This window comes from Callospermophilus lateralis, chromosome X (genome assembly GCF_048772815.1).
Source record: "Callospermophilus lateralis isolate mCalLat2 chromosome X, mCalLat2.hap1, whole genome shotgun sequence".
Taxonomy (NCBI): domain Eukaryota; kingdom Metazoa; phylum Chordata; class Mammalia; order Rodentia; family Sciuridae; genus Callospermophilus; species Callospermophilus lateralis.
In genome coordinates, this window is record NC_135325.1 from 53,958,022 (window position 1) to 53,974,346 (window position 16,325).

Consider the following 16,325-nt stretch of genomic DNA (forward strand, 5'->3'; position numbering starts at 1 on the left):
AAACAGTAGATTACTTTGGAAGACATTTTGACCTTTTCTTATATAAACATAATTTCCAGCTTATCATATAACCCACTTATTGATCTTCTAGGTATCTACCCATAAGAATTGAAAACGTATCCTCGAAAGTCTTTGCATGATATTTTTTCAGTACCAGGGATTAACCCAGGGGTGCTTTACCACTGAGCTACATTCCTCAGTCCATTTTAATTTTTTTTTTTAAATTTTGAGATTGAGTCTCAATAAGTTGCTGAGAGTTTTGTTAAGATGCTGAGGCTGACTTTAGTCTTTCTGTCCTCCTGCCTAAGCCTCCCAAGTAGCTGGGATTATTAGGTTTGCACCACTGCACTCAGCCTTGTGAATGCTTATAGCAGCTTTATTTACAATTATGAGAAAAAAGACGTAAATATGCATGAGTAGATGAGTAAATGAACGCATTTTAATATTTACACAGTGGAATATTACTTAGCAATAAAAAATGAATTGCTGATACACATGACAATGTGGATGAATTTTTGAAGTATTGTACAGACTTTAGTTGGACATGAAATGTATGTTTTATATGATTCCATTTTATGAAACTCTAGAAAAATGTAGTGTTGGTATTAGTCCATTTTCTGTTGCTAATAACACAACACTTATAGACTGGATATTTTAAAGAAAAGAGGTATATTTTGGTTCATGGTTATGGAGGTACAAATATGAGTGACTACATGCCTTCTTGTTTTCAGAGTTCTGAGGTGGTACAGGGCATCATATGGGAAGGTCAAGAGGCAGGGAGTATGTGTGAATGTCTGTTTATCTCTGTAGTTTCTTCTTTTTCTTATAATTCTACCAGGTTCCAATCATGGGGGCTCTACCCTGATGAACTTGTCTAAATCTGAGTACCTTTGAGGCCCCCTATTCATACACCTTTATCAAATTAAGTTTCCACTCTTATAATAATCTAGAGCTTACATATTGTTTATTATCATTTGGAATGATAATAGATTGTGCTATAAATAGGACATTAAGACAACATAGTATCTTTTACATATATAAACTGTTGTATAAATAGGACATTGTGTAAATATGATACTGGGATGCTGGGACAAAATGGGTTAACAGATACATGAATCCCCTAAGAATTGTGTTAAAAATGCAGTTTCTGATTTAGGAGGTCTTGCATGGGGCTTCCAGGTGATGATGCTATTGCTGACCTAAGAATCATTTTTGGAGTAGCAAGAGTCAAGAGGTTGTTTGGCTTAGAGCCCTGGCAGAAAGTCATATTTAAAAATAATTTCTTAGCTGGGCAGAGTGGCACATGCCTGTAATCCCAGCCAGCCTCATCAACTAAGTGAGGCCCTAAGCAACTCAGTGAGACTTTTGTCTGTAAATGAAATACAAAATAGGGCTGGGGATGTGGCTCAGTGGTCAAGTACTCCTGGGTTCAATCCCTGGTACAAAAAAAAAAATTCTCAAAACTGTAGCTAAATAGGATTTTATTTTATACCATCAGTAGAGCACTTGCCTCGCATGTGTGAGGCACTGAATTCCATCCTCAGCACAACTTAAAAATAAGCAAAATAAAGCTGTAAAAAAGATAAAATAAAACTAATTAAAAAATTATATACTAAAATTCAAAATAATTGACCAAAAATAAAGCATTTATCCATTTAGATCACTCTGACACACACACACACACACACACACACACACACACACACACTATTCATTGCTTCCTTAGGCAAGGTCCCTTGGTAAATACCCTGTGAACAAGCTAAATCTGTTCTCCTTGTAGGCAGTGTTTTAACCCAGGCTGTCATCTGGTTTAATGTGTAAAATGTCCAGGTTGCACACATGTTGTCATGGGGAGGCCCCTGTAGAGGCAGACTGACCACCTGGCTTCTAGTTCTAGCACTGCCACCTAGGTCTGGGATCTTTAGTGTTATATCTCTAAAGTGGAGATACATTCTTTCTTTGTAGATCGATTGTGCATATTTTTATATGAAACATAAGAATGAATTGATTTCACTGCTTATAATTGAAGTTTAACAAATCCTTAAAGCAGGCCCTTTAGAGTGCAACTATAGGGCCTTGGGCTGTAGCTCAGTGATAGAGCACTTGCCTAGCACGTGTGAGGCACTGGGTTTGATCCTCAGCACTGCATAAATATAAAATAAATAAAAAGTAAAAAGAGTACAACTATAGCCAGGCATGGTGGTCCACACCTGTAATTATAGTGGTTCAGGAGGCTGAGGCAGGAGGATTGCAAATTCAAAGCCAGGCTCAGCAACTTAGTAAGGCCCTAAGCAACTTAGCATGACCCTGTCTCAATAAATAAATAAATAAATAAATAAGAAAGGGCTGGGGATGTGGCTTACTGGTAACACAACCCTGGGTTCAATTCTGGCACCAATATAAATAAAATACATAACATAAATAAAAAGAGTGCAGCTATGTAGTTTCAGGTCTTCCAGGCTTTGAGTAAAACTAGTCAGCGAGGAGCAGGGTGTAGCCATGAAGCATATCTCCTAATGTTAAGAAGGACTTCACTAAGCCATCCCGTTCTCCTGTTCTTTAATTTATAGTTTAGTTGCTTAAATTTCCTTCTGAAAGTATGATCTTTTGTTTAACTTCTTTAAGTGCAAGTTGCTACCTGTCCAGAACACTTCCTTTGTTCTCTATATACTCTAACAGACATGACGAAAGCAATTAAAGGGTAACAGTGTTGACTATTTCTCCTGTTTTCCTTTCTTTGCAGATTACTCCTCTGCTGTTCAGAAATTTTCCCAGACGTTGCAGTCCTTTCAGTTTGATTTTATTGGAGACACTCTGACTGACGATGAGATTAACATTGGTGAGTCTTCAGTTTCATGTGGCCATATACCTTTCTCTCTCTCTCTTTTTTTTAAACCAAGGATTGAACCCAGAGGTGCTTTACTACTGAGCCACATTCCCAGCCCTTTTTATTTTTTATTTGTTTAATTTTTAATACCTTTATTTTATTTATTTGTTTTTATGTGGTGCTGAGGATGAAACCCAGTGCCTTACATATGCAAGGCAAAAGCTCTACCAACTGAGCCACAACTTCAGCGCCCCCCCCCCATTTTTATTTTTTTAACACAGGGTTTTGTTAATTTGCTTAGGGCCTCAATAAATTGCTGAGGTTGACCTTGAGCTTTTGATCCTCCTGCCTCAGCCTCCCAAGATGTTGGGATTACAGGCATGGGCTACTGTGTCCTGTACCTCTTAAGGTAGGTCCAAGGCTGGGTAGCTTCCTTGGTTTGCAGATACTGAACACTTGCATGTCTTCATTTTGTCTGGTCCAGTGTCCAGTCCCTGGAAGGCTGCTTAGGAAAGATGAGGAAACTTTCTGTTAGTGATTTACCCACAACACAAGCAATCAAGAGCAGGCATGGTGGTGCATACCTGTAATCCCAGCACTCAAGAGGCAGAGGCAGGAGGATGGTTCCCCAGCCTCAAGAACTTAGCAATAACCTGTCTCTAGATAAGATATAAAAAATGGCTGGAGATGTGGCTCAGTGGTTAAGGGCCCCTGGGTTCATTAACCCCAGTACCAAAAGAAAAAAATAAAAGCCCTAATCAAGACATCTGTAAACCTCCACTGAAGCCCTTGACTCAGTCTGCAGGGGGACTTCCTTTAAAGCATCTAATGCAGTAAAATAAATATTTCTGTAGTGGATGATGTAAAGAGTGATTTTGTGTATTTTTAAAAATGACCTTTAAGTAGTGTTCTTATAATGAACAAATTCCCCTGGAAAGCTTAAAAATTAGTTTTTATGTAAGTACATGTTTTCAGACAACAGGAAGTTGGCATCTTCCTTGGTAAATGGATTGAACAAATTGTTCCATTAGCTGTGTGATGTTGGAAAAGGTATTTTCCCTCTCTGAGTCTCATTTTTGTCCTCTATAAAATGTGGTGAACATCTCAAAGATGTTACCAATGGCTGGGGTTGTGGCACGGTGGAAGAGTGATTGCCTAGATGTGTGAGTCACTGGGTTTGATCCTTAGCACCACATAAATAAATACATGAAATAAAGTCATTGTGTCTATGTACAACTAAAAATATTTTTTTAAAGTTTATTTTTTAGTTGTCCACAATACCTTTATTTTTGTTTGTTTATTTTTATGAGGTGCTGAGGATCAAACCAGGGCCTCGCACATGCTAGGAGAGCGCTCTACCGCTGAACCACTACCCCAGCCTCCTAAAAATATTTTTTAAAAAGATGTTACCAAGATGAAATTAAACAGTGGAAGTAAATGAAACTCTGTGTTTGCTTTAATTGTTATGAAGTTAAAGCAAGAGTCAGCAAACTGTGGCCCTTGCGCTAAGGGCAGTCTATCACCTATTTTTGTAAATCAAGTCTTATTGGAACACAGTCACCATTATTTTCAAGTATTATCTATGGGTTTTTTTTTTATGGTACAACAGCAGCATTGAGTGGTAGTGACAGTGATACATGGCCCTCAGTGACTAAAATGTTTACTTTCTGGTTAAGAAAAAGTTTGCTGACCTTGAGTTAAAGGGTTAGTTTAAAACATTTGCCAGATGAGAACATTGAACCATAGAACTATTATGGATGATCTGATATTACTGGAAAATGTTAATGGTTACATTTATAAGCCCCAGAACTAAAATATAGAAGTGTATTATTATTAATAAGTGCCGGGCTGGGGATGTGGCTCAAGCGGTAGTGCGCTCGCCTGGCATGTGTGTGGCCTGGGTTCGATCCTCAGCACCACATACAAATAAAGATGTTGTGTCTGCCGAGAACTAAAAAAAAAAAAAAAAAAATTAAAATTCTCTCTCTCAAAAAAATAGGTGCCTCCTGTAGTATATTTTAATAACAAAGTATAAAATTATGATAACAAAAAGGGTATTCCCTGCATAGAAATAGCTTATTGGATATTGTTTTGTTCACTCTTGTTTCCCCTGCACATAAAGGAGTTCCTAGTATATAATAGGTGCTCAATTAATGTTTGCTAAATGAATAAATAATGGATATATTTGTATTATATTAATATAGAAGTTACACTTTATTTGTTTCAAAAATTTTACTATTACAATTAGAATTGAAATTAATATTTTTTATGAGAGTAAGATTGGTAAATATTTTGGTTAACTGGCTAAGTGAGGTAGTTATTTGTATTTGGATTATTTCCCTATTGATGCCCTTTCATTCTACTTCTGTGTATCTATCCTTGTTCAAGGGCATGACTTATTAAAAAGACAGATCATGGGCTCTGGAGTCAGACAGCCCAAATTTGAATTGCAGCTCTGCAGATTATTACCCACATAACTTTTGGCAAGTGATGTCACCTCTTTGAGTATTAATTTTTCTCATACATAAATTGGGGATGAGCTAATAAATGCCAAGTGTGCACAGTGCCTAAGTAAATGTTAGCTATTTCAACATTATTGTTAATATAAGATCTGATTTTTTTTGTAGTGATAGAGTTGGAACCCAGGATCTTATACATGGTAGGCAAGGGCTCTGCCACTGAACTACATCCCTAGTCCTGTATTTATTTCTTAAAATAGATTCTGTTTTACCTATCAGTTGATGACTTTAAAGAGTGGAAGATATATGGCACATGCAATTTCATAAAAATGCTTCCCATTTTTGCTAGAATGGTCTGACTTTGAACAAGTACCCATTTGCCTCAAGGCCAAGCAGTAGGCCTGAGACATTTCCCATGTCACCCTTTATATTGAACTTTGTGTTTCAACTCTGTCACCCCTCTGAATGTCAGCACAGTTGTCAACTAATGCCATGCTGGACAAAGTGGGTGTGTGAGCTTGAGTATAGTGACTTTCAGACCAAAATAAAATCTGGTACTGCCAGATTCCTGTGGGTGTCTGTGGGCTCCATGAGAGCTGTTGGCTGTGACATCTTTGCTTCTTGATGTATGATTTACAATAACTCTTTAACTCACTCATCATTTGCCTGCCAATTTCAGGAACTCCTAATTATCATCTGACCATTACTCTAAGGAACTTTTATTAATGGGAACTGAAGAGAGATTTTGAAAATCCATTGGCCTATTATGGTCATTATCCTTGTTGAATTTATCATTTTAAAAACTGGGATTTGTGGTGGGAGTGAGAGGAAGAGCCAGTGCTCCAACAGCTGAGGCTGAGACTCTTTGGGGCTTTGAGAAGAAATCTTGGGGGCCCTACTGGGTGGCTATTGTTGGGAAAGTACAATTGCCTTGGAAGCTGAGACAGCAGAGTGTGCCAACCCTTTAATCACCAACATTACTGGCCTTGTCTCAGTACATCTTCTGTTTCACTGGAAAAATTCATAAAAAGTATAGTAAGATGGAATATTGGGTTGCATTTTTAGATCTCACATTATATGTGCAGAGGGCCTTTCCATAGTATATTTTTGATGACGGCTCCAAGAGGTAACTCAGTAGTGTAAACCCCATTGCAGATCCTAGGAGAGATGGCAGTTACTCTAGAGCACACAGAGGAAAGCCTAAGGCTTCTCTGAAGAGTTTCTTCCCTTGACGATGAACTCTAGGACCTCTCCTGAACGCTCTGTGTATAGAAAGGACTAGTGGGAGTTGGTGTCTCACTGCATATTTGTCACTTCTTTAGAGCAAGATATGTATGCCTTTAGTTGGCATTCTCTGGCTTTTTCTTGACCTCTTTGGCTCAGAAGTCAAAGAAAATCTGACTCAGGTGTTTATGGAATCTGCTTTAGATTTGAGTTTTATTTATTGGCAATGGGATCTTGGCAATGTTACTTGCATTTGTTGAGTTTGTTTTTCTCATCCATGAATTGGAGAGTATAATCTACCTTATAAGGTTGTGAGGAGTGAATCAAAGAATGCACACACACACACACACACACTCACACACACACACACACACACACACACACATGCATATCAGAGAGTATATGTAAATCATTTAGCTCAATGTCTGGCATTAAATTGGTACTCAGTAACTTGTAGTTGTTATTGACTATACTAGAAATGTAGTAGAACTTAATTTATAGGCAAAGGTGATGGTTTGATGATACTTCCCAAATTAACTGCCAAAGGAAAATGTAGAAGCATAAAATGTCAGTACTGGCAGGGACCTTAGAGTATCTAGTTCAGTTATGTCTAATATAGCTTCATATCAGAATCTCCTAGGGATCTTATTCATCCAGAATCTTAGGACCTATCTTAGACCAAAATAATCAGAATCTCAGTGGGCATTGTGGAACCCAAGCACAGGTCTCAGGCCCTTTCAAACTGTGCTCCTTGGGTCCTCAGTGTCTTCCATCCACACAAGCCCAAATAAAGTAGCTGTTTGTACAGTGCTCCCATGTACAAATTTGCTTGAACAATGTAATTTACAGATTAAAAGAGAAAAGAAGTTGATAACTTTTAGATTGCTTGACAAACACATTTTACACAAACTAATGAGAGAGAGAGAGAGAGAGAGAGAGAGAGAGAGAGAGAGAGAGAGAGAAATGTTGAGTTAGTTCATGCTCATTCAACATACTGCAAACTGAGACTTAGAGGTAGGGAAGTAATTGTTGAATGTCTCACACAGCTAGATACTGCTAGATTACTACTAAAATCTGTGTATTCTAAAGCCCAGTTCATTAAATGAACATATTTGGGGTTACTGGGGATTGAACCTAGGGGTGCTTAACCACTGAGCTACATCCCCAGCCCTTTTTTATATTTTGTTTAGAGGCAGGGTCTCACTGAGTTGGTTAAGGCCTCGCTAAGTTGCTAAGGCTGGCTTAGTTAAATATTTTTTTTTATTGAGTACCTACTATGAAATATCCTGTCCTCATAGAACTTCCATTCACTTAAGTTTCAGGATGAACTTCAGGCAGATATACCATCATGGAACTAGGAACAAGAAAGAAGAATGTTTCCCACTTAAGAGAATCTCCTTCCTCTTCTGAGGATCCCTGATAGATATTCATTAATTAGAAAATACAGAGTGTCCAATAAATGCCATAGACTAGGGATTCAGAGACATGAAACAAACCTCTCTGCCCTCAGAGGAACTCATTGTGTATTGAAAGAGGTTGATGAGCAGACAGTTGCAATACAATGTGAAAAGTTCTATGGTAGGGGTAAGCACATGGTAGCCCCTAATCTAGATTGGGGCCATGTGTGTGTTGGTGGGAAGGGGCAGGGTGAATAAACATGGAGGCCTTCTTAGAGAAGTTATATCAGAGTCAGTTCCAGAGCTAGGGTGAGGCAAGTCAGGTGGTCAGTGCTCTTATTTAAGGAAGCACTTACTCTTGGCTGACACCTGAGAGTGAATATGCCTTCTTAACTTTTGCAGCCTAAGTGCCTATTCTGCCTCATCCCTGTGCTGGTCCTGATCTCTGTTGAATTTCTGAAGAATGAGTGAGATTTGGGATAAAATAGGCAGAGAAAACAAACATAGAGTGAGATTATCTCTCTTGAAACTAGAAGCAAATTGAATGAATTTAAAGAGTGGAGAGAGGATTCAGGGATAACAGAGGTATGTAGGGGATAGATTCTCAACAGGTGATGAAAATAAGCAACGGAGGCTAGATATAGAATGGTAAATGATAATCTGTCTCAATGACTTAATAATGGGGGTGGGGCTTGTGGCACAGAAAAAGACAAGTTCCAATTAAAACCAATATCCTCAAACAGACTCCAGTGATTGTTGCCTTCTGAAATTTGAACCCAGTATAGCCAGAGTATCAGTTTTTTTTTTTTTTTTTTGCCAGAAGGAAATATCCAGAAATTATGTCCATAGCATCTCTTTTTAAGTGTTGGCTAATTACACCAAATTTAAAGCACTGTTCAGACCAGACAAAATATACATATGGGCCAAACATGTATATTTGTAGGCTTGTGACCACAGTAGGCTTGTGACCTGGGTTAGATGGTCATGTCTTCAGGACCTGAGATACCTAATGAAAGACTTAGGGTTTATTCTGAAGCTTATCAGGGAGCAATAGACAGATGGGAAGAGATCAGGAAGGAGAATTCAGACAGATTCCCTTAACCTTAAATACCAAATATTTGGTGTGTTCCATTTGAGAGCCTCATATTTTTACCCCAAGTTTCAGTCTTGTCATTTTCAGAGCAGGGTATCTACCAAGTGAACCCTGGTAGCGAGCATTGCCCTTCTGTGCAAATAGGTTGCTACATTTTCCTCTAAAGTGGCCACTCTTTGGGTTTATCAGGTTGTTTGTTTAAAATCAGTATTTCTTAATCTCAAAGTGTAAATTACATTTCCACCTTAATGACCCTAACATATGTGAAGACCAAACAGATTAAGGTCAGATAGAATGTTCCATCAGCCTGTCCTTAATGCTTTCTGGGAGCTGAGGGCTTAGATAAAGTTTCACATTGTCAGTGAAAAGAATGGGCACATTCTTGGCTTGTTCTCAAATAAATGCACACACGAATGGAGAATTTTGCCAGACTCCTTTAGTCTAAGCAATGGCTTTTCTGTGAAGAATTCTAGCCCACTTCAGGGTTTGCTTGGTGGCAGGACCTTGTGATGGTTTATGTCAAGTTTTGGGGCTTCAGTTCACATGGCTTCTTCAGATTTTGAGGGAAAGGGACCATGCAAAAGCAATCCAGGGTACCTCTGGAGCCTGGTCAATGAGATTTTAATTCTGCATGAGTTGAAGCCTTAAGGGAAGAGGGAAATTAGGAGTGTTGGCTTGAAGGATTATATAGCCAGATATTGAAGGAACTGGAAAGAATTGAAAATTTAGTAAGAATTTTGGGTTAGGGTAGCAGGATCTAGTCCAATTTAAAGGTAAGTATCCAAACTGGTTTTGTGACAGGGAATGAGAGGAACTCAATTAAATTTCAATCAGAGAAGACAGAGATTGTATGCTTATCCATTGCTCACAATTAATGACAGGTGAAAATAGTTAACTACAAAGAACAAGGAAATCTGATAAGCCATTGTTTCCCAGTTTAAAAAAGAAAAATCAATCTCTGTGGATTAGTTAATCTCGAAATAATTCTTTTAAAATGTTATTTTATTTTTAATTGTTCTTTTTAGGTAAAAGTAAAATAACATTGGTCTCGTTACACTTGGCATGATTATTTACATAGTTGCTTCAAGAATGGTAATTTATCTTATAGGTCTTCTTAAGTTTGCTTTACTGAAAGTTTTCCATGAGGAATCTCAGATCAAGCTTTAAAAAAAAAATCTCATGAGGCCAGGAAGCCAAGTCAGGAATTCCCCACCAGTTTTCACCTGCAGTACCTGTAAATTTAGGTGAATTCCAATCTTCTTGAGGTTCCCAAATATCTTAAGGTTTGTGTACCCGTCAGGAAGATATACTTTCCCTATTCATTTATAAGGTTGGGAATCTGTATGCCAAGTACCAGGTCAGTTTTTTTTTCCAAGAATGCTTTATATGCATTGGCTTAATATAACCCAAATTCCTTACAAGGGTCTGATCATATATGATTCAGTGAGCATAATTTTCAAATGTCATTCTAGGCAAAGCCTTTGTTGTAAAACCAATGTTTCGAATCCTGTCCTGGTAACAAAAATGATGGATTCTTATTGACTCCATGCAAGTAATTATACTGCTATGGAAATAAGAAACTTTAATAAGAGTTTCTAAATCCAGGATGGGTTTGGAAGAGAAAATAAGGTATTATTCATGAATGTTTCATTTCAGTTTACAAAAGCATAATCTATTAAATTGTTATGAGTTATAGATAGCTTACAAAGTAAGAGAAATATATCCTTATATATCTAAAAATAGAATACTAAACTGGGCGTAATAGTCCACACCTATAATCCCAGGAACTCAGGAGGCTGAGTCAGGAGGATTGCAAGTTCAAGGCCAGCCTCAGCAACTTAGTGAGACCCCAAGCAATTAAGTGAGGTTATATTTTGAATTAAAAAATGAAAAGAACTGGGGATGTAGCTCAGTGGTTAAGTACCACTGGGTTCAATCCCAAGTGTTCTCCCTGAAAAGAAAAGAACACTAAAATATCGGTATTATTCCAAATAATTCCTGAGTCACTATTTATTAGTTAATTTAGTCTTATGTGGTTACTTCTTGTTCTCTGTGTTTATTATCTTATTAATAGGTAGCAGTCTCATGAACTCAGCTAATTTTCTTACTAGAGTTCTTGAAATTCTTGTTCATTGCTATGGTCTCAAAATTCTTTAAAGGATGCCATCGGCAGCCTGTACACAAAAGTACCTGTCATACCCTTCTTCCATGGGATTCTCTTTGTTAAAAATGAAGCATGTTGGCCTGTGGCTGATTTTAAATGTTTTCAGGGAAACATCACACTAAAACAAAAACTGTTTATAGATGAGAAAAGTCTTAAAATAGCTGTGGCTAACTTATTACTGGTCATTTTTTAAAAAGTGAAGATCTGATGGAATTGTGTTACAAGGATAGTAATGCAACTGAAAAGAACATGTGGTTTTTACTATGGTATACAAAACAAAAGTCAATCTAAAAAAAGTTTCTACAAAAATATCTATAAACATTATAATTTACTATGTTTAAAGAAGAATGGATATTGTATCTAATTTACAAAAATGGATGAAAATAATATTTTAAAGAAAAGTTTTTAGATATAACAGAATGATTCTGACATGATATGCCATGAACATATCAAGCATAGTTAAAATATGTTAAAAATATGTCAAGAATATCAAAGTGATTCAGTAATCTAGAGTAGGTCCTAACTATCTGTATATTATCACATTTCATTGGTAAGGAATATGAATCCCTGATTGGAGCCACTGATTTGAAGATGCTAATTTCAAAGAAGTAAAGTTGTATCAAGTTAACATTTAAAAATAACTGAAATTGGGGCTAGGGACATGGCTCAGTGGTAAAGCACTTGCATGGAATGTGTGAGGCCCTGGGTTCCATCCCCAGTACCACACACACACACACACACACACACACACACACACAAAACCCTGAAATTAAGACTAGCCACACTATATAGTTATTGTCTAATTGGATCAAGCAAGGCAGCACCAGGACTTTGATCAATAGAAATATACAACAGAGAATGAAGGCATTAACAATTCTCTAAGAGCTTCCCATATAGCATAGAATTTACACACACACACACACACACACACACACACACACGCATTCATACACTCTATGTTATAAATATATCTTTGGGTTGCATAGGAAACACTATAAAATCAGAAGAGATATTTCATTTTCCCTAAGTTATATATATATGCAACCCAAAGCATGATATAACCAAAAGCATCAAAACTGCACACTGACAATTAAGTACATGATTGTATTCAGGCTATGGCCATAAGGTATGGCCATAAGGAAAACTTTCATTAATGAGGGACATTTCAAGGAGAAGGAAGGAAACTTGGATTATTATAGCAGGAGGCATTATGGTTTGGATCTGGAATGTCCCCCATAGGCTCCTGTATTGGAGGCTTGGTCCCTATGCAGCAATGTTCAAAGTTGTGGCTCCCAGGAACTGATAGGAACTGATTGAATCACAAGAGTTTTGGCATCATAAGTGGATTAGTCCATTGGTGGATTAATAATTTGATGGAATTACCAAGAAGTGGTGTAAACTCCTAGTTAGGATCTAGTTAGGATCTAGTTGGAGGAAATAAGTCACTGGGGGCATATTATGGAATGGTATGTCTTGTTCCTGGCCCCTTCCTCTTTTTTTTTTTTTTGTTAGTAATGATTGAACTCAGGAGTGTTTAACCACTTCCCCAGCCCTTTAATATTTTTATTTTGAGACAAGGTCTCGAAAAGGTGCTTAGGGTCTTGCTAAATTGCTGAGGCTGACTTTGAACTTGTGATCTGGCTGCCTCAGCCTCCTGAGCAGCTGTGATTACAAGTATGCATCACCCAGATCTTTTCTCTTTCTCTGTCTCTGCTCCCCAAATGCCATGAGCTGAGCAGCTTCTACCACATCCTTCTACTATGATATTCTGCTCTGCTCCCAAACTATGGAGTCAGCCAGCCATGGACTGAAACCTCTGAAACTGAGCCAAAATGAATTTTTTCTTAACTGAGTTGTTTATCTCAGGTATTTTGTCCCAGTGATGAGAATATGACTAATACAGCATGTAAATAAGTCTTATGGGAGTCATGAGGAAGGAGAGAAATGATCATATATGTAAGGAAATGGTGGTCCTTGGCTGGGTAGCCATTTTTCAGAACACAGGGTGGTGAGAAATTTCTTAACAATCATTTTTTCCTGGAGCCCAGGGCTATATTTAAGGTCTAAGGTTTATAAATTGGAGCATAACCCAGAATCCTGCAAATAATAATGCTAGTTCCCAGGTTCTCTGAGGTCTCACAGAAGCATTTGACTTAGGAGGAAAGTATCCACGTAGAGTGAGGAGAATGCTTGGCATGAGTCTTACCCTCTTTTACTCTTATGGACATTTTTTTTTATTCTAATTATACATGACAGCAGAATGCATTTCAACTCACTGTACACAAATGGAGCACAGCGTTTTATTTCTCTGGTTGTACATGATGTAGAGTCACACCAGTATCTCATGGATATTTAATAGCATACTGCTATGCTTCCTATCTGACTAGTCTGGGGACTATTAGTTAGGTGCCAGCCAGGGTCTATCAAGTGGTATAAATCCATCCCAAAGCACTCCTGGGTATTGACTTCAAGAATAAGTGAAGTGTCAGGTCCTTAGTAGCATCCTTCAGAAGACCCAGGTGTCAGTCCTGATTGCCATCCATTCCTTCCCCATTAAAGGTCTTGCTGATTCTAGTAATCTATCCAGCTAAACTCTGTTTTTCCATGACACAATCATCATTATATACTCATGGTAATGATACTTTGACCACTCTGGTTCACTTTTCCTCCTGTGGAGATTTTAGGAGTTAGGTACATGGTCTTGAATTTGGCTGTATCTGGATTCAGACTCTGGCCTGTACATTCATTAGCCATATGATCTTTGGAATTTTTAAATTAATACTTGAGTTTATTGGTATCTTTGCATTATCATATAAACATACTGTATTATAAAAATATGGAAATAGAGGAAAAAGTATAGTAATAGCTATCATTTGCTGAGTAGCTACTATGTGCAAAATGCTTTGTAAACATTACTTAATCTCAGTGCAATTCTAAGGAGGTAGTTTCAGTCCATGAGATGTTAAGAAACTTGTCCGGGATCACATGGCTAATCGGTTGCTTAAGTGTGATTTTAAATCAATTCATCTAGACACCAGAGTTTACACATACACACACACACACACACACACACGCTTTCCATAAAGAACAACAATTATTTTGATATACTCCCTGCTTGACCTTTTTTTGTCCAAGCATATTTTCTGTACATAGTTGAATTATATGTATAATGTTTTTAAAAATTCTTTTTAATTGTAGTTGGACACAATACCTTTATTTTATTTTATTTTTTACTGTGGTGCTGAGGGTCAAACCTAGCACCTCACACATGGTAGAGCACTCTACTATGTGTGAACACTCTACCACTGAGCCACGACCCCAGCCCCTCATATATATAATTTTGATATTCAAATGTTTGTATTCTTTTTTTGTGCAATATGATATCATAGGCATTTTGCTGTGTTCATAAAATTTTGTGTAATGCTCCTCCTTACTAGCTATAATATTAGTCCATTAAGTAGAGGTACTCAATCATTATACATTTAATTTTTAAAAATTATTCATTAGGATTAATAATGTTGAATGCCTACCTCGGACATGAATGTTTATCCTCTTGTCATCAGAATTATTTTTTAGGCATGACTTCCCGGAAATGAATTTATTAGTTAAAAAGGTATAAATAATTGTAAGTAATTTGACCCATATTGTCAGCTTTCATCAGAAATGTATAATATTCCAGGCCCAGTGGTGCATGGCTGTAATCCCAGTGGCTCAGGAGGCTGAGGCAGGAGGATTGCAAGTTCAGAGCCAGCCTTAGTAATGTAGCGAGGCCCTAAACAACTCAGTGAGACCCTATCTTAAAATAAAATATAGAAAAGGGCTGGAGATGTGTCTCAATGGTTAAGTCCCCTTGGGTTCAATACTCGGTATCTCCACCCCTCAAAGGAAGAAATTCTTTTTATTTTGGAAGACAATGTAGACAATTTACCTGACCTTGCTGAACCTCAATTTTCTCATCAATAAAATCATGATGAGTAATATAATACCTGAGAAGCATATAGCATAGTGACTTTACCTTCTCACTTCTTTAACTTCTTGCTATTTTTCCCTTGAAATTTTCTAGGGATAGTTAACTCTTACTTGGATCTCCTTTTAATATTCTGAAACTTCTAGATATTATTGAAGTATATTACATTTTGTTTTGTAAGTCATGCTTGGGGGATGGTGGTGGGGGTCAGGGGATGTTGTTGTTGATGGTGATGTTGGCAGTGGTTGTTTTCTTCCTTTTCTTAGACATTTTTTTTTTTTTAGTTACCATCATTCTAATATAAAGAGACGGCAAGATCCAGACCCTTTCTTCTTTCTCTTTTGTAACTATTCTCTCCCATGGCACTTTAATGCAAAGTCTAATCTCCTCAATAATGCTTTTATTTCCTTTCAGTTAACTATAGAGAACCATTTGTAAGCTTGGCTCTCAGAAGGTGCTGTAATTATCCATGACATTTGGTTGAAAATATATCAGTAAGATACCTGATAAAACCTCATGACTCTCAAGTCAGAAATAAATGTTGTTCAAATGTTTTGCTTTTTATCTTGAAATAGTTTCCAATTCACTGTAGACAGGAGCAAAAAAAAAAGAGTGAATGTCAGAACATTTAGGGAAAGAAAACACTATTTGTGGAGCAAATGGATAGACAGAAAAAAGGATGTGACATGGATGCTTTGGCTGTGTCCAGCAACTCTTTGTTATCTTAAAACTAGAGAGAGCATTGAAATGAATTTCCTTATTAACTATGCAGCTAGTTTTGTGACCCGGAACAAGCAAGTTATAACCTCTTGAACTTCGATTTCCTCATAAAAAAACGTGGTAGTTGGAGTAAGATAGCATATCTGTAAACTACAAGATCTTTAGATAGTAAGTGACCAGAATGAAGAAGATATCCTGACTTTCTTAAGTAGTTCTTATGTGGTGTCATATACCTCAGTAGACTTTTGACATATTCTGTTCAACATATAAATAAACTTATAGGGCTTCTTGGAGGCCAGGCAGACAATAATGAACATGATTTTTTATTCTATAACTTAATTTTAAATTGATTCAATGATTATTGAAGCTCTTGGTAATTGAAAATAAGGATCAAAAAGCTCTGACCAGGTTACCTCAGTAGGACTGGTAGAGAAATTACCTCCCAAAATCCAGCCTTCCATAAAAGTGATAAAA

At 37.2% G+C, this 16,325-nt stretch overlaps 1 protein-coding gene across 3 annotated transcripts in view; it reads left to right on the forward strand.

Moving 5' to 3' along the window:
* The window catches only part of Ophn1 (oligophrenin 1), a 370,997-nt gene that overhangs the window by 108,045 nt on the left and 246,627 nt on the right, over nucleotides 1-16,325 (forward strand). For all 3 annotated transcript variants that reach the window (XM_077106704.1, XM_077106703.1, XM_077106705.1), the window contains exon 3: nucleotides 2,744-2,839. In XM_077106704.1, coding sequence (XP_076962819.1) covers nucleotides 2,744-2,839 — 96 coding nt within the window. The remainder of the gene's footprint in view (nucleotides 1-2,743; nucleotides 2,840-16,325) is intronic.